The sequence below is a fragment of the Falco punctatus genome, assembly GCF_963210335.1.
Source record: "Falco punctatus genome assembly, chromosome: 9".
Taxonomy (NCBI): Eukaryota; Metazoa; Chordata; class Aves; order Falconiformes; family Falconidae; genus Falco; species Falco punctatus.
This window is the reverse complement of record NC_137589.1, coordinates 36,598,683-36,615,797: the sequence shown is the minus strand read 5'-3', so window position 1 is coordinate 36,615,797 and position 17,115 is coordinate 36,598,683. Positions and strand designations below refer to the sequence as shown.

The window sequence follows — 17,115 nt, the reverse complement described above, 5'->3', positions numbered from 1 at the left end:
GCTCTGTTATAAAGTCTGCTGTAAGCTACCCTAGGCAAGAGCAATGTGATGCATCTATCCCACTGCCAGAATGATTTATATAATGTTGAATATTGAGACATTGTTTAGATCTGTCCTGTTACAAGCCTGTTACCTTGTGAACCTCTGTTCTTAGTTACAGTTGTACTTGGGCAGCAGTGGGTAAGGGTATGGAGTGAGGCAGATAGAAAGGAAGAAATGTAAAATACACAAATTCCCAAATGTCTACAGTTAGTATATCACCGTTTCTTTGTATTGAGTGCCTATTGTTGTCACTCCTTTTTCTCTGCACGCTTGATGTTTTTCTGCCTTCTGTCCCTTTCTCCTTGGCTGTAATGATGGGACAGAGGTACTGCCTCTGAAGTTTTCATCTTCTCAGAGCTTGTATTAAAGCAATCTCCTTGCTCCATTCCTCCTTAGCAGTATGTATGTGTTCATGTTTCTTTCTCATCTCCCCTTCACCCATTTTCTGTGCTGTGTATAGATATATGTACAGTAATGTGTTATATCTGATGATCTAAGTAGATCATGCACAAGGTATGAAATAGAGTCAATATTGATCAATATATATATCTCTACGTACATTTGTGTGTGTACCTATAAATATATATATGTACACATGATTCCTAGTACCTTTCAGTGTATAAGATTCTTTGTATGGTCTTTTTATAATGTGAAACAACACATTCTTCATTGTAACTGGCCCTTCAAACTCTGTAAGGGAAGCTTTTTAACAAAAAAACCCAACTTTTTTTCATTAAATTCTGTTAGGATCAGCTGTGCTTTGAACTGTTAAAAACTGTTATTTCTGTTGAATGTTTTCTTCAGGAGATATTTTAAGCATGCTAAAATAATATCTAGAGAGAAAAAGTAGCAAGAATAGCATCTGCTATACTCCGAGGGTCTGAGAACATGGATCTGAGTCCATCTGCTCCAGGTCACTGCCTTCCTCTCCTGACGTGCAGGCTGCAATGTGAAAAGTTCATGGTACAGACTACTGCTGGAGGAGGGGAGGAAGCAAATGTTATTGTTAATGGTTTACTGTTTTATTTTAGCAGAACCAGCCTTGGAAATTTGTCCCAAAATCCCCCCTAGAACAGATGACTTTGCAATTAATACAATCTGTTTTTTCCCCTGCCTCAGTTTAGGAAATACCAGTGCATTCCCTGTGTGTGCATCTCAGTTCTTGTCACCTCTGAAAATGCTTTATGATATAGCCTTTGGATTTTAAATACCCTTAGCAGCAAATTATATTTCTCTAAAATGCAATTTTCTCTTTTAGTGCCTAGGTTAGACACGAGACTTAAGAGTTGCTTTGTCTGTGCTACTAACATATGCCCAGTACAGGGACCAGGCTGAGCACACAAGTTAATCCACATTGCTGGATATTAAAAATAAACACTTGGTGCTCTTGCAAGATGTGATAATGGATTTAACATATGTGAAAACTGCAGCAGGGTAGTAGGGAACTCTGTTCATCGTACCCTTATTGGACAGGGCTAAATGTGCTGGGCTTAAAATTGCAGCAAGAAAGATTCAGATTAGGCTTTTAGGAAAACTTTCCGAAGGCAAAGACAGTAAAGGGCTGAGTTTGTACACAGAGACCATACACTTTTGGAATTCTTTAGCAGATTAGATAAGTATATTTCAGGGAGCAAGTACTCAAGCATGTCTTGAGTGTTGCCCTTCCCAAAGCAACAAATTAAAGCTTTGTGTGTGGAAGAGCTCAGCTGGAGATAAGTGACGTTGAAGTGAGCTGGCATGAAACCAGCCCTGCTTGTGCCTAGTACGTTGAGATCAGTTGGAGGAAAGATTGGGTTTATACTAAAGCACAATGCAAGAACTTCATCTCCATCCCCAGTACAGCTCCAGAACTTTTATCTAAGCCTGTGGCCTGTGCTGCCAGCATGCTTGTATCCAAGTGATGGCAGGAGAGCCTGGCTGGGACCCATGCTTGATCAAAAGTCTTTTTATATCTTTGAGTGTTACTCTGGCTGCTGTAAATCTGTGTTTTCCAAATTGTGGACGTTTGATTGCAAACATTCTTTTCAATATAATATTTTTTCAATATATGTTGTCACATAGCTGGCAAGGTTTGATATTCTGTGGTATTTGCCCAGCATTCTCCTTCCCAGACAGTTCCACTAATTTTAGATCATGCTGTCGAGTCCAGTGGATGCAACCAAAACAGAAGGTTTCGCCCGACAGCAATAAAGGATGTAAAGTGACCATAATCCCCATCATTGAGATGATTAGTTTAACCCTTACTTTCTTATTGTGGAATTTATTTGTTGTTTTTCCTTTTTTATTATCAACAATGAGAAAGATGCTTTCTATAAAAATCTATTTATCGTGTTTATGAAGATGAAGAGGGTAAAATGAGTCCATGAATGTGAAGGACAATTTTATGTCTCCAAGTTTTACCTCAGTATTGCTTTTTGAACAAGTTTTACTTTGAGTTGCTAGCTGCAGGTATAAACTAGCCAGCAATTCCCATAGCCCACAGTGTAGCTGTATGAAGGAAGCCAAATTCCAGTCCAGGTCCTGCAGCCTTTCCATGTGATTCTACCTTTTTTTGGGGATGCTCTGGAGCCACCACAGTGCGTGTATATGAATTGAAGTGAAGGTTTGCTCAAAGGCTGACTGTGGAAGCAGAAAGATGTTCATACGTATATTCATTTGCTAGCATGCTTTAGTACTCAGGCATTTAACTGAAAAACAGTTAAAGCAGGTAAACCAAAAGTTGGGCAGAAATAGTTGAAAGATAACGTTACCTATTTTAACAGATAATCATCCAGTAGGGAGAAGTACAGGAGAAAAGAAACGAAAACACAATCTTGTCAGTTGCTTTGGTATTTTTCTTTAAGCCCACTCTCAGAGTGATGTTGTTACATGAGATCTTGTGGCTTCTTGAAAATCTGTGTGTCTGAAGGCTGAAAATCCAGAAGAAAAATAGAAAGAATGGCAAATGTTGGTTTTATAATGTGGGTTTACTTTTAGGCTTATTCTCTCTACATTTTAGGAACCTGCCCTATTGTATTTTGAGTCCTTGAATATACTGGGCATTTTGGAGATGTTATAAAAGTGAATGTGCTTAAAAGCAATGGATTTTGAAGCAGAAAGTGTTGGTTGTAAGTCAGAAGATGCATTACTGGCAAAGCGTATTGTATATTTCTAGTAAGCTACACAGTGCATGGAGTCCATTTCGGCAAGGACTATGTATATCTGGGATATAAAGGCAGGCATACTTCAAATATCGCTGTGGGGAGGAGAGGCCAAAAGTATTTCTTCATTTCTTAAGGGAGGTTGGGCACCCTCTTAGCAGGCAGATTCACGGGTTAATTAGGAGTTCAGGTTTTAGGCCATTCGTTACAGGTTCCAAAACAACTTTCTTCCTTTCTCCACCTGTCAGGTACAGCTGCTGGGTTAGACAGCATGGTAAGTGCATGCACACCTCCCTGTTCCAGCCTGTGAAGCTGTGCTAGACATTGTGGGCAGGACGGTTCCCAGATCAAGACCTCGAGCCCATGGCAGTAGCTCCTTTGCGCGTTGAACTCGGAGGGCTGTCCTACCCGAACCTGCAAGCTGGGGAAAGGCTTGTTCACTTGCTGGAAAGGGTTTGCTAGGCTGTGGTGTTTCCCACCCCACCTCTCTGATCAATTCTCTCTCGCAGGCAGGAATGGCATCTCCTGAAAATCCTGAGCAGTTGATCATTGCCCTGGAACCCGAGGCTGCCTCTATCTACTGCCGAAAGCTCCGCCTGCACCAGATGATAGACCTGAGTAGTAGGGCGCCTGTCAATGGTTATAGCCCAAGTGACACTATTGGAACTGGATTTACACAGGGTACTTCTTCTATTAACTCACTTCTTTAGATTCTTATGCCTAAATTTGCTTTGTCCATGAGGGATGTTTTTTTTATCTTTTCTCGTTGTCTTAGCTTTCTTAAATGTTTCAGACTAGCATCAGTTTCCTTTTATAACTGTTTTGCTGTTTGCTGTAGTTAGACTAGTTTGGTTATTGAACTGTCAGACACGTTTGTGTGCACTTGAACTTTAGCATGCAGGTAGCTTCATTGCCTTGCCTTTACTGAGATGTTGTGGGAGTCTTTTAGTATTTTCACAACAGTATTTTTCTGCTTTAATTAAAATCAATACTTCATGTTGGAACATTTTTTTAATATTTCATTTGTTGAAAACAATTATGTGTTTGATTAGCTGCGTTATTGAAGCAGTGTTAAATTGGATCTGCAATGAGACTTTTAGGCTGAGGTGTTCCAGAGATTTGGCAAATGCTTTTTGATGTTACCTTTATGAAATACCATTAATTACTTTCATCACAGTTTTGGAATATAGCAGTGAATTTATCTGTGAAGCGCAACTAGATATGGTACTTCTGATTTATTGACCTGGCATGTTGCTAATATCAGTATCTGAAGACTGACTTACAATGAGGGACATAGGTTGGATTATAGTGTAAGTCACTCTTCAAAAGATCCTTTGTCACTAGGATTTTTTAGCTTGGTATCCTACATGAGATTGGAGGAAAACAGGAGAGAGAAAAACCCCCAAGTAAACAAAGCAGCAATAAGATGTGACTGCTACGTACTGCACAGATTTCCCGTTTGTGTGAACTCTATCAGTTGCACTGATATTGGTGGTAGTGTGCCAATCTATCCCAGAAGGAATTTTTCGGAAGAATTTGTATTTTATCATGTTTGTTAGCTCAAAACAGTACAGGCAAATGGAAGATTAAGCTAGTAAAGCTATTCTTGTACTTACTGGAGGGTATTTTTTATAGGTAGGTGGAGTCACTACATCATTCTTTCAAATCCATGCCTCTCCCAGCCAGCGCTTGTCAGATGTGTTCAGTGTTACCCACGCGGAGCACAGGGCACAATCCGTTTTCAGGACACAGTCCCTTCAGGGCCCTCAGCATCTATACCCTCTCGTTCATGTCCTGAACTGTTCCAGTTCCATGTGATTTTGCATGAACTCACTCTCAGGCTACACAACGATTTACCCTTGGGTAAATAATAAAAGACATTAGTTTCATTGGTTAAGGTTTTGATGCTGGGCAGAATCTGGCGGACCATGGATTTCTGCTGATGGGCTTTTTCTGGGGTGGGGGTTACTTTTCTCCTTCATGACTTTGTATGGTAAAAGCTATTGTGGATGAGAAAGGTTTTGTGTCAAAATTAATGAAAACGAAGTTTGGAGTGAATTAATTTGGAGTTCAAATAAAATTTTGTAAGGGCATGGCAGGCACCCAAGATAAGCTGAGAACAGATTAAGGAGAAAAAAACCCCTTTAAATATAAACAGAGGGAAGCACTCCAAGGAGCATATTATTGCTGTGAAGTCAAAACAAAAATTCTACTGTTTGTAGTAACCAGGATAAGCATACTTCAGCTGTGGTTAAAGACTGGCCCTTGTGTTCACTTCTCACCCACAGGAGTGAATGAAAGGGCTCCCACTGACTGCTGTGGGCGCTGTGTCAGGCCCTTGCTGGGACCTGGTGCTTGTCCTGCCGTTGAACGCTTTGTTGTTGAAGCTGTTGCTGTGCTGCTATGCGGCGAGGCTGATGTGGCTGGTCTGCATCGCAGGGTCTTCGTGGGCAGGGGGAGGGTGCCCATGGGGCCACTGGGCTTTTCCTGATGATGGGCACTAGAGAAATGACAAGCCAGATGCATTCAGTGATTTGCATCCTGATACTGTTGTAGAGGTTGATTTAGAAGCCTAGTAGTAAAGGCTTTCACTACTCTGCTTGACTGTTCTGCATCTTTTAAACGTGTAAGTAGCAATTAAATCTTGTAAGTTAAATGATCCTTCTGATAGTATTGCTAGATGGCTAGAATTTTTAATCGGTGTCTATTTAAAATATGATGAGGGTCAGACTTGGTGATCACTGTGGCCGTAAGGAGTTCTAAACATGAGCAGCAGTGCTTTTGGCTGCTTGTTTTGGGACGGACCGACACCCTGAAAGGCTGGGGAGGTGTCTGTGCCTGAGCACCCAAAATCAGCAGTGGCTTTTGGAAACAGGGGGGTTCTCTGCTGAGCCCAGGCAGCGTGGGTTGACCTGGCAGTGGGCTGGGGATGCTTCCTGGTGGCTGCCAGCTTGCCCGCTTCCAGACGGCGCTTTGAAAACCAGAACAGATTACAAAAAACCCATCAGACTGGCTTATAGTTTTCATATTAGGTTATGGGGTTTAATCCAGTTAGTATCAAGGAGGATCACTGTGGCTGACAAACGTTTTCCCTTCTTTCTAGAAACAATGTTAGAATCTTCCTGCTTCTCGTGCAATAATTTCTGTTTGTTTTGTTAAGAAGTGACACATACAGATCTGTTGGCCTGCTTGCACTTGTTTCATGAATTTACGATACAACTTCTTCATGCTTTCTTATACTCAGTGATTTTTTTTCTCTGTCAATGACTAGCTAAGGAACATGTCCGTCGTAATCGCCAGAGTCGTACCTTTATGGTGGAAAATGTCATAGGAGAAATCTGGTCCGAACTGGAGGAAGGTAGTGTCTTTTCCTGAATAAACTTAGCTCTCACTGGTATTATATTGTGGGCAAACATTGTGTTTTCCACAAATGTGCTGTTCACTGCATTGTTCTCACAGTCATTATAAATAGGAAAAGAAAAAAAAAGTACAAGTTCGTGAGCTGCTTTTAGTTACTAAGGCTGAACTGAAATTCTGTATGCTCTAGCAAAACATGGTTTGTTAAGGAGATGGTAGAAAGCAATCTGGATTTAAAAACGCAACCAGAATGTTTTCCTCAGAATAGATCTTGCCATAGCGTTAATTTGGTAGCCCACTAGAACATACACCAGCAGCATGAGCGATTCCGCTAATCTACTTTTCATGTGTGCTAAATCAACAGCTTTTGACATCTGAATTTCATACTTGTTATCAGTCATTGCATTATAATTTCTAATAAAGATCAAGTCTTCAGCGTAGGTGTTCATGATTTTCTGTAAGTCATTATCTTTCATGGTGGTAATGCCCCTGAGAAGCTTTCATTGTGGTATGCTGTTGTGATAATGCCAAGGTAAATACCATTTGCCTATTCCTTGCCAATCTAGGTGACCGTTACATCGTTGTTGACAGTGGAGGAGGCACAGTAGATATGACTGTCCATCAGATTAGGCTCCCTGAAGGACATCTTAAGGAGCTATACAAGGCAACAGGTAATGTCACTTTCACCGCTTGCTTTATTTATGTAATATTTTGACTTGTCAGTGAAGAAAATGTATGCTTCATTATTCCTACATTTCATTAACAGTTCTTCCTGAATTAAGACCAGCATTCAAAATTAGTATAACCTAGCTGCTGGTCAGCAGACATGGCTAGATCACTCAATGCTTTTGATGCTTTTGGATGGTAAGCCCCACATTGGGAGGGTAAAAAAACTCCCATCTCCTGTGTTATTCACTCCCATTCAGGCCATGACCTTCTGCCGTGGTCCTGGTCTGACTTCTGCTAGTAGATTCGTCATCTTCCTGTCACCTTTGTATTGCTACCCTGTCCAGGTATTCGGAGATGTACTGTGGAGATGTGAATATCTAAGTGTCACAGCAAGATCATTCTAAAGTGACTGTTGGCAGAACAAAAGTTTCCCTAGTTTTAAGGGGGATCTTACATATTCCAGTAATTTCACAGGCAGTGTAACAAGGAGGGTCTGCCATCCCCTGGGAAAAATGCACAATGGTCAGTTCCTAACAAAGATAGAAAGTGCAATTCCTTGAATGGTGTTTGCATCCTGAACTCCAGATCCCCTTTGACTTTGTCCTGCGGCTAAGATGTTAAGCACATGACTCAGCCTATTATTTGTTGCTGTGTCTCTATACCAAGTTAATCTGTATGGTTCATTGCTGAGCCTTCTCAGTCTTGCTGGCAGTAAGACTAATTCAGGATACAACCTAGTAAGAGCAAATGGGACAGTGTACATCAAGTCTACTCCTAAATATGACTAACCCACACCTTCTCATGTGTGGATAAAGAGGCATTTCCTCTGTTCCAGTAAAAACATTTCTGTTTTATAGTGGTAGTATTACAATTGCTATGATTGTAAGTGAGGCAAAAGTAAGATTATGTTCTGTATTAGACCAGCTGTTACATTTAGGAAAGATATCTTTTTCTGTAGACCTTCTCCCATGACAGTCCTAGTAGTGTCAATCTGATGTGTATTTGGTCAACTTGAAATCTAAGAAGCAGTTAAGAATATTAAAACTGTGTTTTGTTTGTAATGCAGGCGGGCCATATGGTTCTCTAGGTGTGGACTATGAATTTGAAAAGCTCCTGTGTAAAATATTTGGAGAAGATTTTATTGAGCAATTTAAAATCAAGCGTCCTGCTGCCTGGGTAGATCTGATGATAGCATTTGAGTCCCGTAAACGGGCAGCAGCTCCAGACAGGACCAATCCACTAAACATCACTCTGCCTTTCTCCTTCATTGACTATTACAAGAAGTTTCGAGGTCACAGTGTGGAACATGCCTTGAGGAAAAGCAAGTGAGTAGATGACTGAACCCAAATGGATGCCAAATTAACTACAGGTAGCAAAGACAAATAATAAGATATCCTAATTACATGTAGACTGGAAGATAATAATGTAAAAATGTAGTAATATAAGGATGAGAAAATGGGATTGCCAGAAGTGCAGTTTCCAGAATGAAAAGTTTTGACCAATCTCTTGAAAAAGCTTTTCTATACAAGACTTGCACTCTTCTGAAATTGATTTCTATGCCACCACTGCATCACTTTCTGAATTTGACCACATATTTTGAGTCCCTTATGTGTTAATTAGGAACGTCGGATCTAATACAGAATTTGATGTCTAAAAGTTACTTATCTAGAACCTTAATTTTTAGAGGCCTGCGCCCTGGAACAAAACCAGGATGTTGAGCAAGATTTGTAAATATGTTCACGGCTTAAGAAGAGTTATTAATAATATGAGATCACTGGTGAAAACATACACTACTGCATAAAGCTCATAAAGCTCTGCAAGGGCAAAGCATTCTTCTTTTAAGTAATGGCAGGCTTTCTTTTATTCTAGTATTTTACCAGTTAGATAATCAGCTCGGTAGGTGGGGAGACATAATCCCCTCCAGAGATTTTTTCAATTCATGTTTTTCAGTATCAAGAGGGCACCATAAATGATGAGATCATGGGCTGCTATAGAAAAGGAAGTGAAGAGAAAGTAAAAGTGGCATTTTGCATCTTTTGAGATTATATACTACAGGAGACCTGGAGATTAATGGCATAAAAGAGAACGAACAAGAGAGCTTGTGAATCTGGGGCAGAATGCTTGAGAGCAGGAGATGTGATATTTAGTACCTGTACCTTGGCTTCTTTCTGCGTTGTTTTTTTTTTAAGCCAGTGAATGTTGAATGTAACATGCAAGCTGAAACTCCTGCATTTCTTCCTAAAGTTATTGATAAATGTACTTTAAGCCTAAATGACTTGGAATCCAGCTCAGAGTCACTTCCTAAATGAGACTGAGGTTCTGAAATCATTAAAAAATTGGAAATATTCCCCCTTGCAAGACCATCTTCTTCTTATTAATAGTCTTAATGGTGAATTTTAGAGGGAATGCTAAATGTTCCCTTGGAATAAAATAAAATTCATTGGATAACAGGATAGAAAGAGTATAAAGGCAACATATAACGGGCATGAGTGAAAAGGAGATTGCCGAGCTATATGGATTTGTATCAGTGATGGAATAACATAATGCCTGTATTCACTTAACAAATGCTATGCCTCATTAAAAATGCTCTGCTACCTTCTGCCTCGTGAGGCTTCCCCTACTTGCTCATTCTCCTTGTGCGTTTCCAGCAGCTTTGGCCTGCTGCTGCTATAATCTAAATGCTGCCCTTCTGGGGATGAATCAGTGCTGTTTCAGATGAACGAGCATTGGATTGTCTGCCAGCTGTTTCAAGAAGCAGCTGAGCATTGGTAAGGCTACAGAAGGCAATCAGGCAAAGAAAACAACAATTAGACAAGCAAACCCAACAATTCTTCCTTGAAATTTAGCATTGCTGCAGTTGGTATGTGGCTAGGGTGAGGTGAGGCACTTTCTTCCAAGCAAAACGCATGCAGATTTTGTAAACTCATTCACTTATTTATTTAGTGTGTCTTGTGAGTGCCTGGCTGTTTCTTACAGCTCAGCTGTTATGTTTTAATGTCCTTTCCAACTGTTCTTTTCCAGCGTGGACTTTGTGAAGTGGTCTTCCCAGGGAATGCTGAGGATGAGCCCAGATGCGATGAATGCTCTTTTCAAACCTACAATTGACCAGATCATTCAGCACCTTAGTACGTATCTGCATGTAATTCCCCTTTCTGGCTGAGCTGAAACTGAAGCTTTGCTTACCTGTTTCAAACCAGTAACTGGAATTAAAGTCAAACAACCCCCCTAGTACACAGTTTAGGAAAATAATTTAGTTCTCCTCAGTGGAAGGTCACATTTACTCATGACTATCCAAATCACTGACATCTCTAAAACACAAATAATAATAATTGATGCATCATGCTAAAAGTACTTGCAGGCATGTCTTAAGCAGCACAGAATTAATTTATCCAGTAATGGGAAGTGACATAAGCTTATTGGGAAATTTATTATTTCAAGTCTTCCTGGTGGAAGATCATATTTGTATCAAGTAGAATATAATATATGTACAGAACAAAGTATTGCTGTTCTTTACGTTACAAAGCACTAATTGAATTGCATTTGCCATGGGATATACAGCTTTGCTTATTGTATGTGAGGAATTATTAAGTAAATTTCAGAGGTCACAACTTAGACTAGTACAGAACAGCTTATATGTGAGCAGGGAGGGAGAGACCTAGAATTACAATAGTTGTGATGGATAACTGAGTTGTGCTGCCTCGGTTACTTGAACTCAGGGTAAGCCTACAACTGAACTGTATGATATTCTTGAATGTAGGAGATGTGGGCTTAAGCTAAGAAATAACATCTCTAAAAACGTAAGGAGGTATTATTTTGCAGATGGTACTTATTGTGGTTGAGATGTTAGGGTCAGAAATAACAAGTGAATTTTAAATGGGGTAACTTATCTGGAATGCCATAAAGGATATGTGAATTGATTAGGTTTGGGAATATTTCACTGATCCCTGAAGTGGCAAGATGATAATAATGTGACTGGCAGGATTTCTTTGCAAGAAATCCCTGTCTCCCTTTACTGGTAGGAGGTAAATAAAAATTCTGTTCTAAATGCCACTTCAGAAATATTGTATGCTTTGAAATAAGTTTCCATTCACAGTGAAATATAGAAGAGACTACAGAAGTGGAACTAGTGCATGCTGAGAGTGGCAGTGTGGGCATAGGTGTGGCAGTTTCAGATCTTGTGTGTGTGCGTGGGATATTCAGTGCACTCGGACATTAGGAGTTTCACCCCCATTGCCTTGTCACAGTGGATTTTTCCCTACTGAATGGGCTCTGTTTCTGTTTAGGTGATGTGTTTGATAAGCCAGAAGTGACAAATGTCAAGTTTCTGTTCCTGGTTGGTGGCTTCGCTGAATCCCCCTTACTCCAACAAGCTGTCCAGAGCGCTTTTGGTTCGAGGTGTCGAGTCATCATTCCTCAGGATGTGGGGCTCACTATCCTCAAAGGAGCTGTTCTCTTCGGTCTAGACCCTGCTGTCATCAAAGTGCGGCGTTCACCTCTCACCTATGGTGTGGGTGTGCTCAATCGGTTTGTGGAAGGGAAGCATCCACCAGAGAAGCTGCTGGTCAAAGATGGCACACGCTGGTGCACTGATGTCTTTGACAAGTTTATCTCAGCTGACCAATCTGTAGCCCTTGGAGAAACTGTGACACGCAGTTACACACCTGCCAAACCTTCTCAGTTAGTAATAGTGATCAATATTTATAGCTCAGAACAAGATAATGTTAGCTTCATCACTGAATCTGGAGTGAAAAAGTGTGGCACCCTTCGCTTGGATCTCACGGGAACTGATGCTTCAGTGCCAAACCGCCGGGAGATCAAAACACTTATGCAGTTTGGGGACACTGAAATCAAAGCCATGGCCATTGATGTTGCCACCTCTAAAAGTGTCAAAGTTGGTATTGATTTCTTAAACTACTAACAGCCCATTTTCCCCACCACAGCCTGTTTGTGAGACTGATCTTCCACTATTCCATTTTTTGACTTTCATATACCACATAATCACCTTGAATTTCAGCAGGCTATATGAGAACAGCTAGTAAGGTGGGGTATGTCATGTTCGTGCCTTTGATGACCAAAGGCTGGATGTTGAAAGACCCTTAAAAAGTTTTGGGAGCAAAAGTTCCAGAGGTAGTAAAAGTTCCCAAATTATTCAAGCATGCTTAAAGATCTACCTTTATTAAGTAAATACTGATTATTGTTGGCACCTGGAGATTAGTTTAAAAGATATAAAACTGCAGTCTATTTGCCTTGTTCTTGTTCTTCTTCCTCTTCCTCCCAAGAAAAACTCCCTAACCCATGTGGTATCTGTGTGAGGTACTTGTTTAAACAGCACCATCCTCTGGCAATGGAAACAAATTAGTAGTCTATAGTATTCTTTTGTTCTTTCATTTTTGCCCTGGGCTTTCAAAATTTGTAGTGCTGAAAGTCAATGACTTAAAGAAATGGGAACCGAGTTTCTTAAATTCTTAGATCCTACTGAAAAGAAGATCCTCAGGAATCCTTAAAATTAGATTTAGTAAATATATATATATAAAATATATATATTTAGGAGCCTCATATTGATTGCTTCAGTTTGAAAACAAAGCCTTTATTGTCCAAACTCTCAGAACAAGCTGTTGGATTAAATAGCTAGTGTTACCCTCATTATGCTTTGGAAAATTATTAAGAACAAAGCTATTTCCCTTTTGGGTATTCTAAACTTTCTTTTATTAGTCTCCGTCTGAAATCATAGAATCACAGAATGGTTGAGGTTGGAGAGGACACCCATTGACTGTCTGATCCAACTTCTCAGCTCTAAGCAGTGTCAACCAGAGCAGGGTACTTTGTCCAGTTTTGAATATCTCCAGTGATGGAGATGCCTAAAGTCTGGGCAGCCTGTTCCAGTATTTGACAACCCTCACTGCAAAAAAGTTTTTTTCTTATGGTTGAAAGGAATTTCTTGAGTTTCAAATTTTGCCCATTGCCTCTTGTTTCTTCACTGGATACCTCTGAGAAGTCTGACTCCATCTTCTGTACTCTTTCCTACCAGGTCTTTATACATGTTTCTAGCATTGCCTGAGTCTTCTCGAGTCTGAACAGTCTCAGCTTACTCAGTCTGTCCATTGTCTTCACGACCCTTTGCTGGTCTCAGTCAGGTATGACCATGTCTCTCTTGGACTGAGAAGCCCAAGACTGGACCCAACACCCCAGGTGTGGTCTCACCAGGGCTGAATAAAGGGAAATAATTGCTTTCTTTGACCTGCTGGCAATGCTCTTCCTAATGAGGAAGGCTAATAGGAGGCTATTGGCATTCTTTGTTGCAAGGGTCATGCTCAGCTTTGTGTCTACCAAGACCCAGAGGGCTTTTTCTGCAGAGCTGCTTCCCAGGCAGATGGCTGGCAGCGTATACTGCTGCATGGGGTTGCTCCTCCCCAGGTTCAGGATCCTGCACTTGCCTTTGTTGAACTTCATGAGGTCTGTCCTGTCTGCACATCTCTCCAGCCTGTTGAGGTCCCTCTGACCCATCTGGTTTACCAAGCACTTCTCCAAGTGATTATATTTCTTTTCTTGATAATCCCTGTGTTAAGATTTGGAAGTACAGTTAGGTGATGGCTGTCCAGGAAGATTTAAACAAGTTAAGAGAGAAAACATCCAGATCAGAAGTACTGTAATATGTTTTGAATAACAGAGGTTTTAATTAAGTAAAATATATTTCTGGGTTGAGTTGAATGGCCAGTAAATTGGAAGGCAAGAGAATGAAACTACAAATAGCATTAAATAAAGTATTCCGTGCATGGCTACAAGCACATAACTCTAATGCAGGTGAAATACAATGATGGTCACGGTAGCATCTTGTTTGCCAAATAACTTTCTGAAAATGTTTTCTTAAGCACATCCACCTGGAAAATTTCTTCTGCAACTGGAAGAGTTTTTATTTTGCAAAATGCTACAGGTGGATAACTTCTGAAACCTACAATCTGTATCTGCCATGAACTGATAACTTCAGATTCAAATCTAAACTCCACTCCAAATCGGCAGAATGATACTAACCTTTTGAATCACCCTAAAATGCTGACACTTTCAGAGCATTTAGTTTTACAGAGCTGCCTGATTACCTGCTGGAATTCATTACATTTTTGAAACTTTGCAATGTTAATTGTTAAACTAAACCTCCTTTCTAATACATTGAGCATAAGTTAAATTCATTACTGACACTTTTGGGAAAAGAAAGCATTATGAATTATTTCACTAATTTACGTTCCAGTCCTGCACTTAGGATTTTTATGTTTAGCCTGGAGTTTTGCCACAGTAAAGAGCTGCAGAACTGATCTACTGCATTTTGCCATTGAGTTTTCTGTGTCTCCTGCAGGATTCCCTAGTTGAATGTGAAATCTCTTCTGCATTCAGCTTAAAAAAAAAAAAAAAAAAGAAAAAGAAAAAAAAAAGGACTATGGAGAATGCTAGTCACAGTATCTCGCTGGATACTTTCTATAATTACAAAGTGTGCTTGCGAGCATTCAGTTTCCTGCTGCCTGCTAAATGCTTTAAAAGCTGAATACCAGGATTTTTTTGTGTGTTGCTTTCCACGGTTTACAAACAAGAGAAACTTTAAGATGAGTTATGAATGATATAATTTTATGTATATACAATATTTAAATATTGTACAGACTCTTTCTTTCTACAGTGCTATTTTCTTGTATAAAAATGCTCTTTGCCTCTGTTGATTTCATTCAGCTGTTAATTTTAAATAACATAGTTTCTCAATCAGCTTCTGTAATTATAGGCTTTTGACGATGGTAAGGTATGAAATGTAAAAGGCTGATCTTATAATAATAGGAAAGAAATGTTGGTGTGTCAGAGAATACAACGTTCTTCCTGCAACATAAGTCATACCAGTTAAGCATATTGCACAGATGCAGTAGTATGTTGCTGGGATTTTCATTTCTTTGTTTCAGACAGTGACCATTCCATCTCCAGCAGTTCATCATAATAATGGATGAATCCTCCTGTAAATCCAAGTTAAAAAATAGATTTATTGATCTGGATATAAAGCTTTACTAGGTTTTGGGGTTTCATTAAGGATATTCTCTAGTTTTTAAAAAAACAAACACAAAACTACCTTCCAAAGCCAGGCAACACTGATTTATTGTAGCTGCAGGTAAGACCCAGTCTCTGTCTACCACTACCACCTACCAAAAGACAAAATTCTTAAAGAAAAGTAGGATTCAGTGTCTTTACATCCTATGTTAAACTGAATTGGTCCAATTCTGCACAGATTTGTTTCTGGTGGCCTTAAGTTAACACAGAATTTGGTTTAATAAATGGCTGCAACCTCCCCCGCTCCCCTCTGGAGAGGAGGGCGGTGAACTGCAAGGTCAGGTGGCCCATGATTTTTGTGCTGTTTTCAGCCTGTCTGCAGGGAATGCTCAGGGTATTTTCTGCAGCTCTTCTGAAGCAGAGTTCCCTGCACAGTACCAGTTTCTGCCCTTTCTTATTCACCTTTTGTAAGATCCCATCTGGATCCAAGCAGGGGTTTGTTGCTGAAATTACTGTAACTGTAAAATGTGGTTTACATATTTTTGCACTTCCTCATTCAGTCTGATGAGAGCACTATCAAGCTTATCATTGCAGCGCACTGAACTACCGAACAAACTCCCAGCTGTCCTTGTTGCCCTCTTTAATTCTAAGAATGGAAATTAGCTTGTCTCTAAGGAGTTAGAATTGTAAGTAGAATATTAAGCTGTGGTCTGTAGTCTATAACCCAGTTAAACAACTTTACATTGTAAGTGGCATGCGGATGCCCATTTTGATAAAGGAAGTTAGGCTGTAAAATTAATATGAAATTTATTAGGAAATGAGTAATTTTTAGAATAGTTGTTCTGATACCTTTGCAGGAGAATCCCTGCGGAGCATTTTTTGGTAGGGGTTTCAGATGACATTGTGCAACTTAATGTTGAAAGGAGAAGGCCTGCTATCCTTAGGGAAAGCAGAAGGTCTTGGCAGAAGTTTTGCTCTGAGCAGCAACTTGCCAGCTTGGGTCCAAGTTACTTAACTCTAGGCTCAAAGTTAGCAGTTAATTGTGATGGAATGATTAATTGTGCTAGAATATGATAAATGTGCAGTGGTGGTTAGGGCAGTCTATGTTGGTATGAAAATACCAATATTTATTTATATACAGGAGTTTTAATGCATTATTATGAGAAGGCTAATTATATATTGCAGAGATGTAATCGCCAAGATAAGCTGCATATTTATGATACAAAGTGGCTTAAGCGGATGAATAGTATAAAGTTGTTGGGCATAACGTCACAGTACTCACCTGCTTGAAATAGTCTTAAACTATACTATAAAACCAACCATTGTGGTCTTGTTCACCTCTGTGCAAGATAAATTCAGGTTTCACTGATGTTTGGAGCTGTTCACAACTTGTCTGGATTGTATCTTGAGTGTTCTTGTGTCTTCAATCATGTCAAATAAAATACCGTAAAAGTATTCATTCTTTTTGGGTGTTACTATTTTCTGAAAATGGCTATTAAAAAAAAAAAAGTGAGAAAGGATAAGTGGTTATACTTGCATTTGGATGCTCCTTCATATGCTTAACTTAGCAAAAGTGACACCAACTGTGTGCACTGCTTGTGAGATTTATTTAGCCTTTTAGATGTGTGGACACCTACGGGCTTTGTCAAGGGCTTCCAGCCCCCTGTGCAGTGCGCACAACTCTTTGACAAGAGGCTGCTGCATTTTTAATTCACTTGTGTACTTTCTAGGGGGACTTTGGATGCGCCCATGGGAGAAGTCTGCTCCTGGTGATTACTCAACTTCTGTGAAAGTAGGTGTAGCTCTGAGTAAGGTGTCTGTTGGAGTTAAGGCAGAAAGGCTTTGGACAATATCGAAAGCGGATTAGGTATTTTCTATAATGATGCTCTGA

The 17,115-nt window shown here is 39.9% G+C and overlaps 1 protein-coding gene across 4 annotated transcripts in view; it reads left to right on the top strand.

Moving 5' to 3' along the window:
* The window catches only part of HSPA12A (heat shock protein family A (Hsp70) member 12A), a 107,986-nt gene extending 91,307 nt beyond the window's left edge, over window positions 1-16,679 (top strand). For all 4 annotated transcript variants that reach the window (XM_080403260.1, XM_080403259.1, XM_080403258.1 and 1 more), the window contains 6 exons: window positions 3,692-3,863; window positions 6,454-6,540; window positions 7,106-7,210; window positions 8,275-8,533; window positions 10,230-10,333; window positions 11,492-16,679. In XM_080403260.1, the coding sequence (XP_080259386.1) occupies window positions 3,692-3,863; window positions 6,454-6,540; window positions 7,106-7,210; window positions 8,275-8,533; window positions 10,230-10,333; window positions 11,492-12,126 (1,362 nt within the window). In that variant the 3' untranslated portion in view covers window positions 12,127-16,679. The remainder of the gene's footprint in view (window positions 1-3,691; window positions 3,864-6,453; window positions 6,541-7,105; window positions 7,211-8,274; window positions 8,534-10,229; window positions 10,334-11,491) is intronic.
* The last annotated feature ends 436 nt before the right edge of the window (window positions 16,680-17,115 follow it).